Source organism: Perca flavescens, chromosome 16 (genome assembly GCF_004354835.1).
Source record: "Perca flavescens isolate YP-PL-M2 chromosome 16, PFLA_1.0, whole genome shotgun sequence".
Taxonomy (NCBI): domain Eukaryota; kingdom Metazoa; phylum Chordata; class Actinopteri; order Perciformes; family Percidae; genus Perca; species Perca flavescens.
In genome coordinates this window covers 26177991-26199291 of record NC_041346.1, presented here as the reverse complement: position 1 = coordinate 26199291, position 21301 = coordinate 26177991, and the positions used below count along the sequence as shown (strand labels likewise).

Genomic DNA, 21301 nt, shown 5'->3' with positions numbered 1-21301 from the left:
GTACATAAATATATAAGAAAATAACAGTAGATTACATAAATACACTAAACGCATCACACCCATCTGTCTTTGCAGCTTTTGATTGGTTCAAAGTATAAAAGTACTGCTCAGATTCTTAATGGAATACAGAAATAGAGGTATTTTATTGGTGAATTTACATTTACATGTAAACGTATGTGTTGTATATTTTTTCCTTCCAGTTGACAGTATTTTGTAACATGCCAACCATAGATACATGCCAACAATAGATATATACATGCCAACCAGAGCTCCGAGCACAAATGGAGCGCACTGGCTGAGCCACTGCGCATGCGAGTTTCGCCTCGGCCCGGTCGCTCCGCCATCTTTGTCGGCTATCCATTGTTCACTCTGGAGCTAACAGCTGCGGTTACCAGTTCGTACTGCGCAACAAAATAACTTGACGGTGTCACAGGCAGCTGCCCGCGACAGTCGTGGATTTGCTCTCAGGGTTGCGACTTGTTCTCGGCCAGCAAGTTAAACAGAATGGACGATGACACGCCCAAAACCCTGTAAGTGTGTGTGTGTCTGCATTACTGTTAGCTAACCGCTTGTATTCGTCACGTAGCCAGCTAGCTAAATTAGCATTCAGATGTAGCGCACTCCAGATTTGGACCTTTAACTAAATTAGAAATGCAACAATTGTATGTAGTTTTAACATAATACGACTTAATAATAACTAAACCCATCGTAATGATTTAACATCTGGTAAATTCGGCTCAGTCATTAACGCTAGCCAGCTAACTCGTTCCAGAAAAAACTCTAATTAACGCATCGCTTCCCACTGCTTGGTAAGGAAAATGTAGTTATTATTACAACAAATACAGTTTGGTGTGTTTTGCTTATGCCGAATTAAATGGTGACTTGCAGATATTGGCCATATGTATCGAGACCGCTCAAAAATGAAAACAAGTCTGACGATAAGCAGATGAACACCGGACTGCCAGCTTATCTATGGAGTTTGGTGTGCTATCAATGTGGAAGCCCATTTCCGCCAATGTAATGAAAAAAATAGACCCTTTAAGTCCATTTTAATGAGAAATCTTATCAAAATAATACATTTGTTAGTTTCTCTATTAATGAGAAGCTTTCACAAAATATACCTGGTCATTTAAAAAGAAAAGTCATTCGTATCTCAAAATAATGATAATGTATTTTAGGATACTAACTCATTATTTTGACATACTAACTTATTTGAAATGCTAATTCATTATTTTCAGATACTCATTGTGAGATGCTAACTCGTTATTTTGAGATACTTAGTCATTATTTTGAGAAGTGTTCTCATTATTTGGAGAGACTAACTCATGACTGTAGGATCTTCTTTTTTCATCAGATTGGCGGAAATGTGCTTCCATAACCACTCCATAACCTCTCTTGGGCATAGAATTATTATTGCAACAGCCTAGGAACGTATTTGTATGGATAGTTTTGTTACCATTAACCTCGCTAAATGTTATATAGGCTAATGCTGATGTGAATTTGGTTTTGAGAACTGGTTATTTCAATTACCTGGGTTAGATGAACTACAATCTATTTAAAGGCAGCAACTCTGTTTGGATTATTAAATGCAGACTACAGAAACATAAACAGCCTTGAGATTTAATTGTTCACTTGAATCCTGTGGACTTGAAATCTGATTATTATTGGCTGCTGGTATCTTAATTCTTTTTTTTTTTTGTATTATTATGTTGGTGTTGGTGCGTGTGGTTTTGGCATTTACACATGCATCAGTCTCTTGTGGTAATATTCCATGGGAATATGGATTTGAATCAGAATACTTTAATTGATTCCCTCAGGGAAGTTGCAGTTGCTCACAGTCAAATTTTAAGGCAAAAATAAGTATTAAAAAAAAACAACTAGTCAATAAGTGTATGAGGTAGTAACATAGCTGTGCAAGAAATAAAGTTAGGTGAAAGTAACGAAAGATTAGGTTAAAAAGATTATTTTGTTATCCAATAGATTGTACAAATTTAAAAATGTTTTTGGAGTTGTATGTTACAAGGGTCTGGCTACACCACAGATGCATTCTACAATAGGAGAAAATAACGCTCTGGGTTGTTTACATTTCTTTAAACCAATCACAATCGTCTTGGGCGGCGCCAGGTTGTGGACGCAGCGAGGCGGCTCTGAGAGAGAGAGAGAGAGAGAGAGAGAGAGAGAGAGAGAGAGAGAGAGAGAGAGAGAGAGAGAGAGAGACCCCCAAGATGGGTATTTTTTTGAAATATAGCCTATATATTTTAATGGGAGGGAATTACATATTGGCTTCTTGAGCCATGTGTCGCGAACATCTGTTTGAATTAGGTTTTATTTATTTATTTTTTTGCCAGCTTTCCTCCTGTTTTAGGAAGCAGCGACTGTATTGCGTTTTCCCTGTAAAACCGTGTCTGTGTTCTTCATATTTATGTAGAATTATAATATGCTCTTCTTATATATAACATGCGGCTCTGGTAGATGTTTGCGATTGGTCGTGCTGTGCAAACACCGCCTCTTTTATGTGAACGCGCGCGCCACTGGATTGGGAAACCCCGAGTTGACTGAACTAGTTGTGCGTGTTGGGGTTACTGGCGGACGCCGCTCCTTGCGACCGTGCATTTGCGCGGCACTCAGACACCGCAAATCTTCACCAATGAAAAGGGAACACCCCGCCGACTACAATACCTCACATAAGATTCTACGTCATGAGGTTCATTAGCTGTGAAAGGGGGCGTGGCCAAAGCATAGGGGGCGGGCCAAACATCACCAATGAAGAAGGAAGTCTCTGCTGAGTTCATTGATACCTCACACAAGGGTCTATCTTAAACGGTTCAAATTGTAAGAAAGGGGGCGGGGCTTAATCATAGGGGGCGGGTCAAACCATGACCAATTAAAAACGAAGCCTCTGCTGAGTTCAATGACACCTCACACGAGACTCTACCTTAAACGGTTCAAATGTTATGAAAGGGGGCGTGGCCTGAGTAAGTGGGCGTGCCCATATTATAGGGGCCGGCTCAGTATCACACGTAGACCACACATTCTGAGTTTCATGTAAATTGGATGATGTTTGGCATTTGATTTCCTGTTGCCATCGGGGGGCGCTATGACCAAAAGTCAATTTTGGCCTGTAGGTGTCCTCAGGCCTGGACCCTTGTCAATCGTGAGAAATTTTGGGCAGATACGACAACGTACACTCAAGTTACAACAACTTCTTTGTTCATCGCTAAACACTCAAAATGGCTGCCACGCCCACACTGTCTGACGAAAAGTATTTCTTTTAATAACTTTTCATCGTTAAGGTGTTGAGATGGTCAGACCAAGTTTGAAGTCCATCGGATGAAATCTCTAGGAGGAGTTCGTTAAAGTACAGCACCTTGACTTTTAGGCCTACTTCCTGTTGCCACTAGGGGGCGCTATGACTTTAAGTAAATATCGGCCTTTATTTGTCCTCAGGGTTGGACTCTTATTAATCCTGAAAAGTTTTGAGGTAATCGGACAACGTACACTTGAGTTACACCCACTTCCTGTATCGTTGGCGAAACGCACAAAATGGCCGCCCCGCCCCGCCACGGCCACGCCCTTTGACGAAAAGTTTTTCTTTTAACAACTTTTCATCTTTAACATCTTAAGACGGCACAGACCGAGTTTGAAGTTGATCGGATGAAATCTCTAAGAGGAGTTTGAAATGGCCAAAATCGCACTAATTTCGAACATTTAATTCAAAATGGTGGACTTCCTGTTGGGTTTAGGGTATGGCTCTAATGAAGTTTTTTTGTACATCTTGACATGTTACATATGTGTACCAAGTTTCGTGAGTCTGTGTTAAACGCACTGCAGGGGCTCAATTTTCTTAACTTCCTAGGGGGCGCTAGCGAGCCATTTTTGAGCGCCTATTCCCGAAACGCTTAAAATACGTAAATTTTCACCAGACTTGATGTGACCGCCAAATTTGGTGAGTTTTTGAATATGTTAAGCCCCTCAAAAAGGCAATTAATTTGACGGGAAAAAGAGAGAGAGAAAGGACAAACAATAATTCCTTCAGTTTCAATAGGGCCTTCGCCGCTGTCGGCGCTCGGGCTAATAATAATAATAATAATAATAATAATAATAATAATAATAATAATAATAATAATACAAGTTGGATGAAAAGCTTGCCCCTGCTTCAGTACCCACACAACATCAACCGTCAACATTTACGTCACAAAACTGTAATACTGTACTATCTGTGTCTTCTGTCCATTGTAGGTATGTGGGGAATCTGTCCCGGGACGTGACAGAAGCCCTCATCTTAGAGTTGTTTGGGCAGATTGGACCCTGCAAGAGCTGTAAAATGATAGTAGATGTAAGTTAATTTGTCACATTTTTCCATTCTTATGTTGCTTTCCCCCATTTGCCTGAGAATGTACTTTGGCTGCAGCAGGCACCTTTTGGCAGTACAATCCAAGGACAAGCTGTCGGACAATGTTTGAGAATGAATACAGCAACACCTTGCTTCCCGACCTTGTGATCTAATTTAGTCACTTGCTCATCTCTAATGTTCATTCTGTTGATTCACAAATATTTTTCCAGCGTCCACGGTTATTCTGGCTTCTTGTTTTAATGCTAAATAATGATGTCCTTAAATTCCTTATGGCCACAGACAGTGACTTTAAAGTCGCATGTGTTCTCCGTGAGAAAAAATATCAGAACCCAAAAGGAATAAATTTTTTTAATATATTATTTGGTTTAATGACGGCACCCCCTATTATTGCATTAATTTGACGGAATACCATTCTGGTATCAGTCTATGTAGATGAAGACTTTATTTTGATACAGCCAATCAAATTTTGCATTGAAAAGTGTACTGCTAACGTCAGTTTGCAGGCTAGTTAGCTAAATAGCTGCTCAGCTGCAGCACGTTGAAAAGCATGGAAACATGCCTGCCAATTCCATTTTGGTCTGGTTAGATTCTGGTGTGGTCCTCTACAACTAACAACCCGATGTCTGCCTGTGACATGAAGGCTACAGCGCATGTTGGTTTACTTGCTCTCTCGTTCTCTACGGTTGAACACCGACACCAACCTGTTCCTCCAGCCGGCTGAGACGAAAAGGAGCATTTGTTTAATTTCCCCGAAGACCTATTTTCTTCCTATTTCTTTAATAAAAATGATTAGCAGTACACTTGATTAATATTTGTGTTTCCTGTCCACTCCAGACAGCAGGTCATGATCCGTACTGCTTTGTGGAGTTCTATGAGCATAGACATGCCACTGCCACAATCGCAGCCATGAATGGTCGGAAAATACTGGGTAAGGTAAGCTATCATATCTCCTGGGTGAGTCAACTATGGCGAGGCTGGGTGGGCAGGGTTGAAATGAACCGGCTGGCAAAACTTGTATCTTTTTAGACCTTATCTTCCCCGTTCCTGCTCCCATTCACTTAATTAGTTTTTGTCCCCTGTGAACATTCTTCTTCTGTGGACAGTCTAAAGTGACTGGGGTGGAAACACACTGATCTTTATCATGTTACTGCTGTGAAGTATCATCACCCTAAAAACATAATGTCTAAACACTCAACAATATGAGTTTTTGGTCTTTCTTTCTAACTGTTTTCCTGGTTTCTTGCTTTCTCGTGGTTTTAACACAGGTCAGTAGATGCTCCGCCAAGTGATTGGATTCATTACATGGAAAGATAGATACAAAGTAATCAGTCAATACGTTACTAGAGTTTTATAGTCTGTTCTGCATTTTTCCGTTTTTCCCCCATCACAGTTGGAGGTTTAGGAGGCTAAAAGACTTTTACAACATTCAGACTGAAGCAGTTTATTGAAAAAAAAATTACATCATTTATTATTTAATTTAGACTTGTTTTGCACAAGCACCGAAGAAATGACAATAATATTTAGTTTAGCAATATTTGATTTGTGCAACAATATCATTGAAGTTTGTGAACACACAAAACCCTTTGTTATTGCAGCCTGTTTACCAAAAAAATCGACTCATGCCATTTTTCATTGGGCTGCAACTACTGATTGTTTTCATTATTGATTAATCTGTCGATTATTTACTCAGTGATCAATGGTTTTGGTCTATAAAATAGTGAAATAGTTTTGGCAGTTTTACTTAAAACAATGACCTGAAATAATAAGTTGATTATCAAAATAAGTGTTTTAAAAGAGTTTAGACATTTCAACAAGTATGTTATTTTTAATATAATGAAAGCATTTTTAAAAAGCTTCAATTAATGTTCTTTCCGTATGTTGTGTGTTGTTAGGGATAATTGTCACCACACGGTTACAAGAAATACTGAACATCCCAGGCTTTAAAGGCAGGATCTGTAGTATTACATTATAGGCGCAGCTAATAAACTCATAAGTTACATTTTCTATTTACACAGGTGTAAACAAAGTTCTGTTTTTTTTTATTGCCACTTTATGCGCCATGCTGTCTGTTTTAATTAAGATTTTGTGTATGAATTGATTTAACATGGCCCTGCTATGTAATCATGCTACATGTCTTTGATCTACTTTAACTGATGCTCTTCTGTCCCCTTACATCTTTACTGCTATGTGTTCTTTGCAAAGTTATTTCCACATAGAATCCACATAAGAGCAACAAGAGAAATATATTCAGTTGAAAATATTTTATCCTCAACAGGTATTGAAGGACCATTTGAGGAGTATAACAAGTTCGTAAAAATCACTTGTTTGTAAGTCCCTTGTTATTTGGACCTTACTTCCTACCGTTTTACTCCAAATTTTGACTGAAATGTTCCTGATTATGAAGGTGAAACCTTAATATCCCTTTATGTTCTCCACTGTATTTTACTGTTTTATTAGTTAATGCAAAGGTATGTAAAACTAGATAATAACAATGGATAAATCAATTTGTAGTGGTGGTTTAAAAACTCACGTATGGCATACAGAGACCACCTTATTAAAAAAAAAAGTTCTCAAGTAAACCTGGTGTGTGACGAAACCTCTAATCAAAGAAAAAGCAACTTCCTCTCTTCTGCAAGCATACTTCACTTCTCACCTTTTTCTCCTCTTCCTTCGCTCTCGACATCTGTCTCTGTTGCAGGAGGTCAAGGTCAACTGGGCCACCACGCCAACCAGCCAAAAGAAAGACACAAGCAGTAAGTAGTTCATCGAAGTAGTAAGAAACTATCTCGCGGTTACATGGTTTCTTCTTCCAGGTTAAGGGTAGAAGTCTCTGTGCTTCTGTCCTATTCGCACGTATTTAAATAAGGTAATCGGCAGACATTTGGAGCAAAAATTGGCAAATGACTCTCGTTGCAAAAACAGTCCAATTGACAAAGATCAGTGCTAAAAGCCACACATGCAGTTACAGTGTAATTATTAGCGTCTTCAAGTTGGCAGTAACTGAAGTGCATTCATAAGGGGTGTCCTTTGTTTCAAATCGTGCCATCTTTTACCATCTGAACGTGTGCATTTGAAAGCACCGCCAGACTGGGATATTGGACCTCGCTCAGCTGTAAAACTATGGGAGTGTCTTGTTTTATTCAAAACAGTACAATGTTTAAATAGATTAAACTGTACATGAAATCGTAACCATACTTGCAACAGTTAAATGGAGGACATACTGTACAAAAAATGGCAACAGGTATTGTGCCATTAGCAGCCATTTTAGTAATTATTTTAGTAAATAAAGTTGTTGGAGTCAGACTTACCAGTCAGGTCGGGAATGTTTTTATTACTGACAAACTAATACCATCTGTGTTTGCACTGTGTTAAATAGTTTGTATGAAATACAATGTGAAATATGTTTTTCTTTTATTTTTAGGTCACTTCCACGTCTTTGTTGGAGATCTTAGTCCTGAAATCACCACAGATGACATAAAAGCAGCTTTTGCTCCATTTGGGAAAATATCGTACGTTTATTATTATTATTATTATTATTATTATTATTATTAATAATAATTTGATTGTGTAATTCAACAAATCCTGTAAAAAGACCAACACCATGTGTTAGTTCGTCTCCCAATATTGTCTGTGGCACCCAGCTTAAATAATATTAAATATTGCATTGTATTCATTTTTAGCAGCGGATTAATCCACATTTGGTGCTCTAGTGAGTATTTAGAGCGGCAGGACGGTGAATGGGGGATGTGTTCGTGGTAATGAAGGCACATTTCACCCAGTGCAACAGTTTGGCTCATTAATGTGTTTTTAATACAATTTAATAAGAATAAAATATATCAGGCTTTGGATACACACCATACTTGTGTATCCGTGGAATCAGTGAATTGTTGGTTTTGGTATTTTCATGGGATTTGTTGACCAAGAAAAATATAAAACATTGCCAGCCTCATCCTTAAGAGTATTTGAAGTCTGATCTCTGCATTTAGTTTCATAAAAACATACTGTAGTATATCAAAACAAATGCGTATACCATAAACTGAATTTGACGTGTGTTGTATTTGTCCACAGGGATTGTCGAGTGGTGAAAGACATGGCCACAGGTAAATCTAAAGGCTATGGCTTTGTCTCCTTCTTCAACAAATGGGTAAGTGTGCCAGTAATGCCCATGTGTTAGAGGATTGAGAAAATGTGAGCAGGTTGTGAATGTTGACTTAGCTGAAGCTCAGGGTTTACTTACAGTGAGATGTTTGGTGTCGGTGACTCAGCAGTTTGCGTGTTTCTCTCTGTATAATCAGGATGCAGAGAATGCCATTCAGCAGATGGGAGGACAGTGGCTGGGAGGAAGGCAGATCAGGACCAACTGGGCCACAAGGAAGCCTGCTCCTAAAACCACAAATGAGAGTAAGTGTGAGTAAGAGTAAGCGTCTTAGCTCCCTACCTACCTTGCTTTGCAAAGGTTTTCCGTTGCACGTGCAAGACTTTCTGGAGCGCCTGAGAACGTAACATGTTTGAATTTTCCGTTTTATTTTTTCCTTCCGTGCATGAAATTCTCACCAAACCAATAAACGATTAAACCCTAAGCTGCCCAGTGCTTCAAATCTTTAGATTTGATTTTAAATTCAGCACCCACAGTCGAGGCACACAAGTGTATTATAAAAGAAATATTTTGAGAAAAGACAACGCATCAAATAAAAACTGCTCTGATTTGTCTTTTAGCAACCAATTCCAAGCAGCTATCTTTTGATGAGGTGGTCAGCCAGTCCAGCCCTAGCAACTGCACCGTGTACTGCGGGGGAGTCACAACCGGTCTCACAGGTGAGTTTGTCCATTAGAGTAAGCTGCCAGCATAGAGGCACTATTTGCACACGTGAATGAATGAATGGCAACGGTTTTATTTTTCTTTTTTTCTTTTGTAGAGCAAACCATGAGACAGACCTTCTCGCCTTTCGGCCAAATAATGGAAATCCGAGTTTTCCCAGACAAAGGCTACTCGTTTGTGAGGTAAGCTGACTTCCTGACTGACCTGTCGGACATTTATTTGATGCGATGAAGGCTTAACGTTCACTCGTGAACCTCCGCTATGGGCACTATGATGACTTAAACGGTCTTAATAGCTGAGCTTTCTCTCAAAAGGTTCAACTCTCATGAAGCAGCAGCTCATGCCATCGTGTCAGTCAATGGCACATCCATAGAGGGCTATGTTGTGAAGTGTTACTGGGGCAAAGAAACGACAGACATGGTCAGCCCCATACAGCAGGTCCAGCTGCCACAGGTATGTACCAGGATTGTCCCCAGCTCCCCACGTCTGGACTACTTGGACTGCTACAGTGTTTGCTCATTTGGCCGTGGTGCAACGTGATACTCGGCCTCTCAAAATATGATTCTGTATGTCAGCAGAACACGGTGAGCTTCGCAGCGCAGCCCTACAGTCAGTGGGGTCAGTGGTACAGCAACACAGCTGCACAGCAGATTGGTCAGTATGTGCCCAATGGATGGCAGGTGCCGAGCTACGGAGTCTACGGGCAGACCTGGGATCAGCAGGGCTACAAGTGAGTACCAGAGATGACGCAGGATCAGATGAACCGCTCGAGAGCAAGCGTCCTTTATGGCAAACTTTGTTTTCGCGCAGCGATTTTGTTTCCATGCCCTCCCTGAACCTGATTGTTTCTTGCTCTGCCATTCGCTATCGCCATGGCAACGTTGAATGAGTGTATACAACATGTTCGGCTCGTATTGTGCTTTATAATATTCCCCATAGTAACCCTGTTCACGTGGTTTCACTCGCTTTGTAATACGAACAGCGGGAGGTTTCATTCTGAATGGGGGACTATTTTTTTTTTTTGTTGTTTTGGTTTTTTTTTTTTGCGGTCAACGTATTTTCAATGTGTATTTATGATATGTATTTAGGATGGTTAGAAGGTTGGCTGTAGAAATTGCATTGCTAGATGTGGTTTGATGAAAAGGAGACAATAACTTTTTTTCAATGAGTTTCCTGTTGTCTTCACTCTCGACAATCTCTACTGCCATCAGAATCTCGCAGCGTTGCTTTAGCCACACATTTTCATCTCCATTGGCCTGCTCACAAATCGGTGTTCTTGGTTTTCGGGGCTGTGTTAAGCAGCGTAAACCCCAATCTAGTCCAGCAGATGGTGTTCATGCACCTGAAGCTGTCTGATAACTGCCAAAAGAAGAATAAATTGTGCACTTGAGCAGTTTGCGTAGCTAGCTTAAAAACTATCCACAAATGTTAACAAAAACTCGAAATCAAAAAATCGTAAATTCATAAACGACAAGCCAGACAAAAGCTTTGTGAGGCTCTCCCTCACACCGCACGTCATTAAATGGTCAAACTTATGTGTCTGATGAACGCTACAACAGCTTCGTTTAACCTTTGTCCTGCTGGATTGTTTCTATCTGTCGTCACAGTCACTTACACGCTGGTGCCGGATGGACAGGTGTGGGCGCTGTGAGCAACGGGGGCATGGTGGAGCCCGGGCAGGGAGTCAACGGGACGGTGCTGACCAACCAGGCTGGCATGAACGCCGCTGGCTACCACACCCACTGATCACCGATCACAGTAGCCCTCTCTAAGCCTCTGAGGCCACAAGGATGATACTCTGCTGGGGGAAGGAGCGCATTAGATGCGCTCTCTCTGTTACCACTCAAAGTTATTCTGTTAGAGAGGCTGGTACGCCATTTTTATCAACCTTTACCAGCCCATAACTTCACCCACTGCCCAAATCTACAAGTGTAAAGAAAACAACCCACTCCAGAACACTTAAACACTGTTAATACAGCTAATTGCTAATGCACCTTGCATTCCTGGGCCCATTTTATTGTTTGGCGTATTTTTGTAATGCCTGCAGATAACTGGCCAAATGTAAATTATACGACCGTGTCAAGATATTTCCAGCACAGCCACATTTTAGTTTAAACTTAAGATGAACTAATTATATTAAAACACCAGGTTTTCTTTGTTTTCAGCCCCTCAGAGCCAAAGAGCAAGGGCAGAATTGTATACCAATGTTTGCAGTCATACAGGGAGAAAAGGCTACCAACTTTGCCACAGAAAGCACTCAATGGTCCACAGTAAGTAATGCAGTGTATTGAGTAAGGGGTGTGATTTTTATTTTTTCTCAATTGGAACCTCTTACTCTCACATCTGGTCTGTCCACCTGTCACTAAAGTGAAAAACAAGTCCAAGCAAGTTCTCAGGGTGTTGTCCAGTCATTCTGTGAAATGTAGGAAATCACTGAGTAGAAGAAGTAGCCAGGTTGAGGGAAAAGTGGAAATCACAAAACAAGTCAAATTTCAGTGCTCCTTCACTTTCATCTCCCGGGACGAACTGAACCGACTGAAGAGCATCCAGTCTGAGGAGAAGGAATGTGTGTGTGCTTGCGTGTGTGCATGAACTGATGCTTTTACACACAAGAACAATGTCCAGTTCATCTTCCCCTGAAACAGAAAGGACTATGCCATCTTTAATTTTTTTTGCAACAGATGAAATAGTGTAATTTTCTTTCTTTGTTTTGAGCAACTTTAAAATGCTGACGTTGTATAAAGAGCTTTTTGCCTTTTTTTGTGTTTTCATTTCGGGACTGTCTTTTGAAGAAATGTTGCAGTGACACCATCGAAATCATGACACGTGAGACATTTAGTTTGTTTATAAAACATTGTCGCTGTCAACTTTTATTTTTTAAATTAGATTTTCAAGATCTCAAATAAACCGATTGCAGGGATTACTGCCACTCGTATCTTACTTATAGGCAGACAAATATTGCACAAATACTTAAGGTTATCTTTACACAAAATTTGAAATGCTAGGGTGTTTTTGTTTTTGCATTCCACTTTCTTTTGTCTGTTTTTATGTAAATAACCAGTCTGTTCAATTGTACTGAAACTGTATAAAGACGACATGTTGATTAAGGAGGCGAGATGGTTTCTGGTTGGTCTAATGGACTCCAGAAACAGCTGTTTGACCGTAGCATCCCTGTCCAGTGCTGGTCTGTACAGTAGAGACAGTGCAACATTTGATTCTTCCAGAGGCTCCGACGTCAAGCAGCATTGCTATGCAATGCAAAAGCCTTTGAATTGACAAGTAATACATAATTTAAGTTATTGTGTCTTAAACCTAAATAACCATTGTTTTTATAGATTAAGAAACGACCATATAAGGATCAGATTTTTTGCACTGTGGCCACCATCATTTTTAATATCGTTGAAAAATCCATTGTGTTACCTTATTATTATCAGTGAGTTACTTTTTAATTTAACCAAAAATCATCCAAGAGTAGGCGGTGCCTAAGAATGTTTTCAACCTATGTTTTGGCAAGGGAAGTTCTGTTGATGCTTCGGTAACATGGTTTGAGTTTTTGCTTTGTCCCATTAAAATGCTGATGCTTAAAACAGCTCCCAGTTACACTGTTTGCATCTCCTCTTTAAAACTAGGTGGACCATTTTAGTGCAGAGAATGGAAGGTTTGACAACACTTAGTTTGTTGTGTTCCACTTTCCTTTATAGCACACTGCTGTAGAGCCAGAAGTGTCTCAAGCATGTCATACGTTTGATCTAATACAGTACAATGCACTATTAGTTGCCTATGGTTGTAGCATTGAGGAGACTGTGGATCATGTCCTTTTATGGATTTTTTAAAATGATTTGTAGGATGATTCCAGTAGGCCTCTGTTTATACACATTTCAATTTGACAAACAAAATTCAGCACTCCACCTGAATTGTATTCCTGTTACTGCAATGCTTTATTTTATGGAGCTGTAATTTACAATTAACCAACTTTGCGAAATTGGTAACCTGGTACTTAATAAATAGAAAATGGAGACAAATGTTGTAGGACCGTAATTTTAGTTGGGCTTGGAATTGAAATGATCGACAGCAGCTTTAATGAAGCAAAAATGACTAAAACAAATCACTGGTTTCAGCATCTCCATTGTGAGGATAACCTGCTTTTCTCTGTTATATTCGCTATAAATTGAATATTTGAAGGTTTTGGACTGTTGGTCGGACAAACATTTGAACTTTTTTAAGATGTTTGTGCTCAGGGAGACTTAACGTTGATCCGGGCCGGTTAGTTGTGTTGAGTTTATGAGCAGTTGTTGGGTTTCTTAACTGTCCCATTTAGGCTAAATACAACTTACAAGATCTTTATAGAATTAGACTACTTGATTAGTCCATTAGTCGATCTACAGAAAATTAGTTGGCAATCATTAGAAAATCTGCAACCATTCTTTGATTTCAGCTTTCCCATGTGAGTATTTACTGCATTTTTCTGTTTTACGTCATTGTAAACTGAATTTATTTTGGGTTTCGGACTTATGGTCGAACAAAACGAGACATCTGGAGACTTCAGGGAACCACGGTTGACATTCTTCTGAGTTTTCACACATTTTTATAGACAAAACGGATCAATTGATTCATCATAAAATAAAATCGAAAAGAATTTAAGTGAGTGTTCTCTTAGTTAATTTTATTTGTAAAGGCCAAAGTCAAAAGGAAACGCCTGCAAACTAATGTAAACTCAAACGTCTGCCCGCCAATCTACATGAACTACACCTCCAATGATGCAGCGCTCCCAGAGAGGCCGCCCTCCTTCTTTCCCCCCACGTGATGGTCTCCGACCAATGGGGACTGTCGTTACAGGCGCAATGCGGTTGTCGGGATGTAAGGAGGAATGGCGACGGTCGACACGGTTTTGGACGCCAGAGTAGAGCTGAATGTGACCAAACAGAAGCTGAACACAGGTAGTTTAAACATTTGCTTTAAAAACCCACACCGTTACACCGTGTGTGCCGCGGGGTGGTGTGTCTACAGCGAGCTGGAGCGGCATTTTAACCCACATGATACATTTAAAGCATTACAAAGCATTTTAACTGTTAATAGTGAAGTCAAATTGTTAGCAAAACTTAAGAAAGCAATGTGATTTTAAATAAAGTTGAATGCAATTTTAATTGTGTAAAAAAAAAAAACAGACTGATTATTCTTTTCTTAGTCACTTTACACGCACTGTATGATACATGAATGTCACTATATTACTGCCATACTGATATTATATTGGTACCGTACATACAGTACTAATACTCATACACTGTATGATTCTACTGCACTGGTTTCTCACTGGTTCAAACCTGTCTACATAATAGGATTTATATATTTATAGTTATTACCACCAGTTTGGAATCAGCTGTCATATTGATGTTTTCTTTAACTTCAATTATTGCTGTTTTAACAGAAATAAAAAAAGAAATACAGTAAAATTCAGACATTTTAAGTAGATTTGCCACCATAAGAAGAACTAGTAAATGATTAGAACCTCCTATATAGTGGAGTTCCTCACAGTGTTGCACGACAGAGGAAAATAATGTTAGAAGACCCACGGTAATTATTGAAGCACAACAGATATGAGGTTTCTGTTATTACTCAGCTCATAGTATGATCAGCTGCTATTCCAACAGTGCTAACCCTAGACTAACCTTCTGTTTCTATTGTAAAGTTTGAAGAAGAGCCTATTGTGCACTTGACACTGAAACAGGAACCCGTTCCTATTTAAATCTTCACCCATTTTGAGGTTAAGCTTACAGTTTATTTTACCAATGACTGCTGATTTCTTTTCTCTGACTTCTTATTCTTCTTAAACTGTTGCTCAGAGGGATCTTTGTCTCTTTCTGCCCTTTCAATTGTCAGTCTGGTCGAGCCATTGTACAGCATTTTGTTCTCCATGTACTAAACAAACCCTTGATACAAAATAACTATTTGTAAAGAGGGCTTTCTACAACCCAAAAGCACCAAAGACCATTCAGACACATAGAGTCCTTTCAGACATCTGACTGGACTCAATCAAACTTTTGTGGCAGGAGATTGCAAACTTTTGAACGGTAGCGTAGGTACATTTTTCCTGTTATCGCCAAAGAAATGTATTGTTTCTTTTCCCTCTTTTCCCAGGTTTCAACCCCTTCACCTCCAACTAAACCGTTAGTGATAGAGAATCCACAAATGGAAACTGAAGTAACCGTGACCACCTCATTGAGCGCGGCCTCGTCCTCCGCTCCGCACGCTTTGACCGCCCAGGCCAATCTGGCAGCAAAGCAGCGAGACAGCAGAAAGACCACATCCACGACTCCCGCCTTCCTCTCCAACCTGGGGAGGGCCACCCTGCGGGGGATCCGCAAGTGTCCGCAGTGTGGCGTCTACAACGGCACCCGTGGGCTCAGCTGCAAGAACAAAGCCTGTGGGATTTCCCTCAGAAATGCCTCCGCCGCGGCGGGCAGGAACAGCAAGAAATGTGCGTTGGAGGTGGTGAAGGTGATCATAGACAGCGAGGAGAGAGCTGGGAATGAGCGTGAGGGTGGAGGAGACCTGGGCGGCGGCTCAGGTGGGGGAGTGCAGGTGTTTTCGGTGTGTCACCGAGGAAGAGGAGCCACAGCCACGCAGTTGGGCTTTGTCGAGCTCGTCCCCACCGACACGGCTATAGCGACAGGGGACGGCGCCACGCTGCTTACCCGCATCAACCTGGGCCGCTGCTTTTTGCCGTCGTGCAGGCAGGGTCAAAGGTCAAATCAGGGCGAGACGGAATCAGCAGAGGCCGGCTCAAAACAGTCCTCGGACAGCCTCTGCGTCCACATCAAGCAAGCCATAGAGTGCCAGAGCCGTGCGACTCCGCTGACGCTGAAAAGCTCGGTCCTGGAGGGTCTGCAGGCCTCCATACAAGCCAGGGAGGAGCTGTGGAGGCTGGCCACAGAGTCCCCGGGGCCCCTGGTGCAGCGCGTCGCAAAAGACCGCATGGTGGTGAAGTGCCACACGTGTTCCCAGCATCCTCTGGGGCTGCTGCATCTCACTGTGGGCGCAGGCGGACTGTCTGGGATTTGGAAGAGCGAGAGAAGGGGCCGAGAGCAGCGGCAGCAGCAGCAGGCCGTCTTTCACTGTGCCTGTCAGGTCAGCAGCAGCAGCAGAAGAAGTAGAGCTGGTGTCGATGGAGCCGGTGGACCCACCGACTCTCACCCCCCACCTCCGAGCGCTGCCACGTCACAACCCTGCCTGCACTTCTACGCCTGTGTGTGCGCCTTTGCAAGCGATGAGAAACTGGCGTCAGAGTTTGCTGCTTTCATCAGCTACACCCCGAGTGGTACCGTAACTGATCCTGTTGGTTTCTGTCAGTTTCAACCGGTCTGAAAGGAATAGTTCACGTTTTGGTAAAACGCGCTTCTTTGGTTTCTCGCCGAGAGGATAAGAGTCTCCACTGCCTTTCCTCGCGATATCAGGGTGATGACTGGACTCAAGGAGGTCACTGTTCCCAGCCAAGACATTTACTAGAACCTGAACTCGTCATTTTCGGTTTTTGCAATATATTTTTTTATTGAAAAAAAAAAATAAGAAAGAAAACATTTTCACACTTCTCTCTCCCTCTAAAGAAACCACCTTCCCACCTAGACCACTTTCTGACAAATCATAAAACTGGGACATGCACTCAGTCGCCAGTTTATTAGGAACACCTATCTAAAACTACTGTAATAAATCCTCCCTTTATGAGGGTTATACGGTTCTGTTTTAGAGAGGTGCTTCTGTTATTTTGCCTGCCCTCACTGATATAAACGGGTTGGACAACATAATAGAAACAGTTTAACACAGTACAGTTTAACAGCACCACAAACAGCAGCCTCCAAAATGATCATAAACCCACCTCTAAAACATTATAACCTTCATGAAGGAAGGACTTATTGCACAACTCTTTTATTAGACTGCTCTAGTTTTAGCTAGGTGTACCTAATAAACTGGCCACTGAATGTATTTACATCTAATCCACCCTCCCAGGACTCCTGTCCTGATCTTAACATCAGGTCCACAAACCTGAAAAAGAAAAAAACCGACCAAATCAAAGATGATTAACATCAGTAACTCCTACGCTAATATTTTTCAGAGAAAACTTTTAAGCCGAGTTGTTTCCCTCTGTTTCCAGTCTTCACCCTAAGCTCAGCTGAGCTAATTGTCCGGTGGCTCCAGGCTCAGCAAGAAAGACAAAGAAAATAAGCATATTTCCCAAAATGCCAAACTTTTCCTTTGATGTGCTATTTGATTTAATAAGAATGTTCTTCCTTCCAGGTGTCCAGCATAACGCTACCAGTAGACTAATGAGTCCCAGTGAGAAGCCTCTGCAACAGGCTGGACCCATCAGCTCTCATCATAAAACAAAGAAAGTTCGCCTGGATGACACTCTCTCTGGTGGTTGCATCATAATACCTCCTGAAGTATTTATCATTCATGCAGGATGATTCTCCAAAGCATGTTTGTCTGAATCTTCCACTGTCCTCCCTTCTCTGTCTATCTTTCTCAACCTGTTGTTCTTTAATTTCCTGCCTCCGTGTAGCCCCCTCAGTGGCCTCTGTCTCTGGGGTGGGGAAGGAGGGAGTGTCAGCCTGCGGCCTGACGAAGGCTGGTCAGAGGAAAGCCCCCTGTGCTGGTGGGCTGAAGGCTCCAGGTGCTGCCTGTCTGCCCTCCCCTCCCTGCCTTTTCATCTTTCTGCTGCCTAAATCTGTCTGTTAAAGAGCCTTACATCGTCTTAGACATCTGTCTCTACCTTTATCATCCCTCTGTCTAATCCTGCAGCACTAATCCCGAAAAGAACAGGGCCGCACTGTAGCGGACACAGAGCGTAGTGTAACATTTAATTGGAAAACATTTCCAGGCTTCTTTAATTGAAGTTGACAGGCAAAAGATTAGCAGACTAAATGACTGGTTGCTGGGTGGTCCACTTAGAAAGAAAGAAGATAATGAATGAGTGTTTTGTTGTGTTACTTGATCTTCTAATTTGTGTGTTTTTATGTCTCAGGGAGTGCGCAGGCTGTGGATGAGCGCACAGTGGCGATGGGCTTCCAGCAGTGGCTGGCCAGCGTCACCGAGAGGATCCACCAGGCGATGCACTACCAGTTTGATGGTAAACCCGCAGCTTGCTAGGCTGTTCTCTTTGGCAGCATATCCAAAGTTGACGTAGTGGAAGAATCCTTTAGTAATGATTTTAATAACTTCTGTAACATAATATTAATCAAAGGAATAGAGGCATACTTTGTAGGACGTAATGCCTTCAATACTAGGATTAGGATTTCCTAAATCAGTAGTAATAACTTTCATTAATCAAATATTCTTCTACGTCAATATTATTTCAACTCTGGAGGAATAATGCGTTACAGCTCCATATCGAGACCAATTTATGGGTGGCCATAAGATAGTGTTCTGGTGGGGCGGCCTCTAGCTCACCTGGTAGAGTGCGTGTCCCATGCTGGCTAAGTCCTTGCCAGCGGCCTGGATTCGAATCCGACCCAGGGCCCTTAGCTGTATGTCCCCCCCCTCCACCACCCCAACTCCCCCATTTCCTGTCTCTCTTCAGCTGTTCTAAATAAAGGAAAAAGCCCTAAAAATAGCTTTAAAAAAGATTGTGTTCTGGCCGTATGATGCTACAAATTGATTTTGTTCCCTTCGGACAGAGCCAGGCTAGCTGTGTTTCCCTGTTTCCAGTCTTTATGCTAAGCTACGCTCACTACCATACAGACATGGGAGAGTCATCGATCTTCTTATCTAAGTCTTGGATAGAAAAAAAGAATACGCATATTTCCCAACGTGTCTAACTATTCCTTTAATAAATGAGAGAGAGAAAAAAATGATTTCTTAGAATCCGGCAACCCATAAATCGTACTCATGGCTTACATAATGATATACAAAGCATTATTAACTGTTTTTTTTTTTTTTTTGCACCTAAACCTGTAATTGTCTGCAGGATGACTGGCCTTGGTCCCTTGTTGCATACAGTAATCTGTTGTTGGTGTCGTTCCATCAGGGAAACCACAACCTCTGGTGTACCACATCCCCCAGGAGTTCTTCCACGCCCTGCAGCAGCGGCTGTCGCTGGGCTCCAAGAAGAGGAGGCTGCCCAACTTCACCACAGGTGGAACAACCATCATTCACTACATCATATCAATGATGTCATTAGACCTCACAGGTGGAACAACCATCATTCACTACATGATATCAATGATGTCATTAGACCTCATTAATAACATAATTCTTATCACACTTGCGTGCCTGGAAATCTGGAGCTACAAGTGTTTGTGCTGCGTCACACCCAGTTATCTCACGGAAAGTAACTAAGTAAATTTACTCAAGTACTGTACTTAAATACTATTTTTAGGAATTTGAATATTTCCATTTTTGGGGGCTTTTCCCTTTATTACATAGTGACAGTGGATAGACAGGAAAGGTGGGAGAGAGATGGGGGGATGACACGCAGCAAAGGGCCGCAGGTCGGATTCGAACCCGGGCCACTGCAAAGGACTCAGCCTACATGGGGCGCACGCTCCTACTGGGTGAGCCAGAGGCCGCCCCACAGTATTGCACTTTTAACTTCATTTCATTTATTAGAAAACTTTAGTTACTATTTACTTTGTAGAGTTTATCAATACAAAGTATAATCAACAAATAAATCATAATGTATTATTAAAAAATTAAGCTACCCAGCAGTATATAAATAAATATGGTCTCTCTCTCTCTCTCTCTCTCTCTCTCTCTCTCTCTCTCTCTCTCTCTCTCTCTCTGTCTCTCTGTCTCTCTGTGTCTGTTTGTTTGGACGTCAGCGTTTGTGAGAAATGATGGCCTTCCTCTCGGCTCTTTCTCCAAGTACACCTGGCACATCACCAATCTCATGCAGGTCAAACGCATCTTCGACACCTCAGAGGTAAAAACGCGTCCATTTTCAGTGTTTGTGCCCCCGGCTTTTACGGTTTCAGGTTGGATCTTTTGAGTGAAACCTCTCTGAACATTGTTCTCTTACAGTCAAGCTGCTAGAAAGCAGAGAAGCTATGAGTGGACAAAAGTGTTCATACATTCAACCTTTACACCATTCTTACCTCTGTACTTCCCTCCAGTTGCCTCTGGAGCTCTCTCAGAGTTTTGTAAAGAACGCCGACGGCTCCTATTCGCGGTTTCGCTGCCCTGAGCCTCCGCCTGAACAAGAACTACCAGACGGATACAGGACGGATCGGCCGCAGGCCATACGACCGATGGAGCTCCGCACTTTCCTCAAAGTCGGTGAGTGACTTGTTTTCAGCCGCGATGTAGCACCACGGAGTCCGCTGTATATTCACACTGTTGTGTATCTGTGCAGGACCAGCAGATCAGAAGGAGGTCAGTCCGTTTGTGATCGAGTGGATCCCAGACGTTCTCCCTCGCTGTCAGATGGGAGAGCTCCGGATCAGCTTTGAATTTGGCCACCAGCAGAGTGGTCAGCCGGAGAACTGTGAGAAAACGAGTGCGGCGGAGAAAGGCGGTCGTAACAAGTCGGACCTAACCCAATCCAAACACAAAAAGGCTGTTGACATACTTCAGATGGTTGTCTAAGAGTAACCCGTGTCAACACCTGCAACAATGCGTTTTGTCATGACAGATATGGAGGAATATAACTCATATTTACATGTACAGTATGTGACTTACCTCATATATCCATGTTATATTATGCAACGTATCAATTGCCATGTCATGTACAATTGGATCAACAGTATTTTTAGACAATCCAGTCTGTAGTGGAGCACTCGTCATAATGCATTTTCCTTAAAAGATGTATAATGTCAAACTCACAAAAAACAACAAAAAAGGAAGTATGTTTTAAAGAAAAATATCTATTTTTTTAAACACATATGACCTATACACTTTTTTAACTAAAGACAGAGCATACAACCAGAAAGAATGTAAAGAAACAACAAGCATTTAAAACAAAATAAGAACTTTTTGTTTGTTTTTATCAATTGGTGACACATCGTCACACAAGACACATTAACTTTATCTAATTACCCAACTATTCCTAAAGTAGTAAAACCTGTGTTTCAAAACTCTCAGAAAGATTTTTGTTTTGCAATGTAAGCATTAAGAAAATAAAAAACATTTAATGGATAAAA

The 21301-nt window shown here is 41.5% G+C and overlaps 2 protein-coding genes across 3 annotated transcripts; both read left to right on the top strand.

The window, feature by feature from the left end:
- Positions 1-295: 295 nt before the first annotated feature.
- On the top strand, positions 296-11931 carry LOC114570599 (nucleolysin TIA-1). Of its 2 annotated transcripts, none has more exons than XM_028600932.1 (12): positions 296-530; positions 4240-4336; positions 5189-5287; positions 7053-7107; positions 7776-7863; positions 8423-8498; positions 8650-8755; positions 9071-9169; positions 9271-9355; positions 9488-9626; positions 9752-9903; positions 10781-11931. In XM_028600932.1, the coding sequence occupies exons 1-12, from the start codon at positions 505-507 to the stop codon at positions 10917-10919; spliced, it is 1161 nt and encodes a 386-aa protein (XP_028456733.1). In that variant the 5' UTR covers positions 296-504; the 3' UTR covers positions 10920-11931. The 2 variants fall into 2 exon arrangements, with proteins under 2 accessions (XP_028456733.1, XP_028456732.1); XM_028600931.1 differs by having other exon boundaries at positions 9749-9903.
- A 940-nt stretch (positions 11932-12871) lies between these two features.
- On the top strand, positions 12872-20886 carry c16h2orf42 (chromosome 16 C2orf42 homolog). The gene is made up of 8 exons (XM_028600929.1): positions 12872-14110; positions 15309-16488; positions 17463-17582; positions 18190-18294; positions 19192-19299; positions 19985-20085; positions 20276-20438; positions 20515-20886. The coding sequence occupies exons 2-8, from the start codon at positions 15360-15362 to the stop codon at positions 20745-20747; spliced, it is 1959 nt and encodes a 652-aa protein (XP_028456730.1). The 5' UTR covers positions 12872-14110; positions 15309-15359; the 3' UTR covers positions 20748-20886.
- The last annotated feature ends 415 nt before the right edge of the window (positions 20887-21301 follow it).

Bases quoted from the DNA above. Each gene is read 5' to 3' on its own strand.
- c16h2orf42 (XM_028600929.1), top strand. From the start codon at position 15,360: ATGGAAACTGAAGTAACCGTGACCACCTCATTGAGCGCGGCCTCGTCC. The intron at 16,489-17,462 runs GTACCGTAACTG...TCTTCCTTCCAG, and splicing joins CATCAGCTACACCCCGAGTG to GTGTCCAGCATAACGCTACC. The intron at 19,300-19,984 runs GTGGAACAACCA...TTTGGACGTCAG, and splicing joins GCTGCCCAACTTCACCACAG to CGTTTGTGAGAAATGATGGC.
- LOC114570599 (XM_028600931.1), top strand. From the start codon at position 505: ATGGACGATGACACGCCCAAAACCCT. The intron at 7,864-8,422 runs GTACGTTTATTA...ATTTGTCCACAG, and splicing joins GCTCCATTTGGGAAAATATC to GGATTGTCGAGTGGTGAAAG. The intron at 9,170-9,270 runs GTGAGTTTGTCC...TTTCTTTTGTAG, and splicing joins AGTCACAACCGGTCTCACAG to AGCAAACCATGAGACAGACC.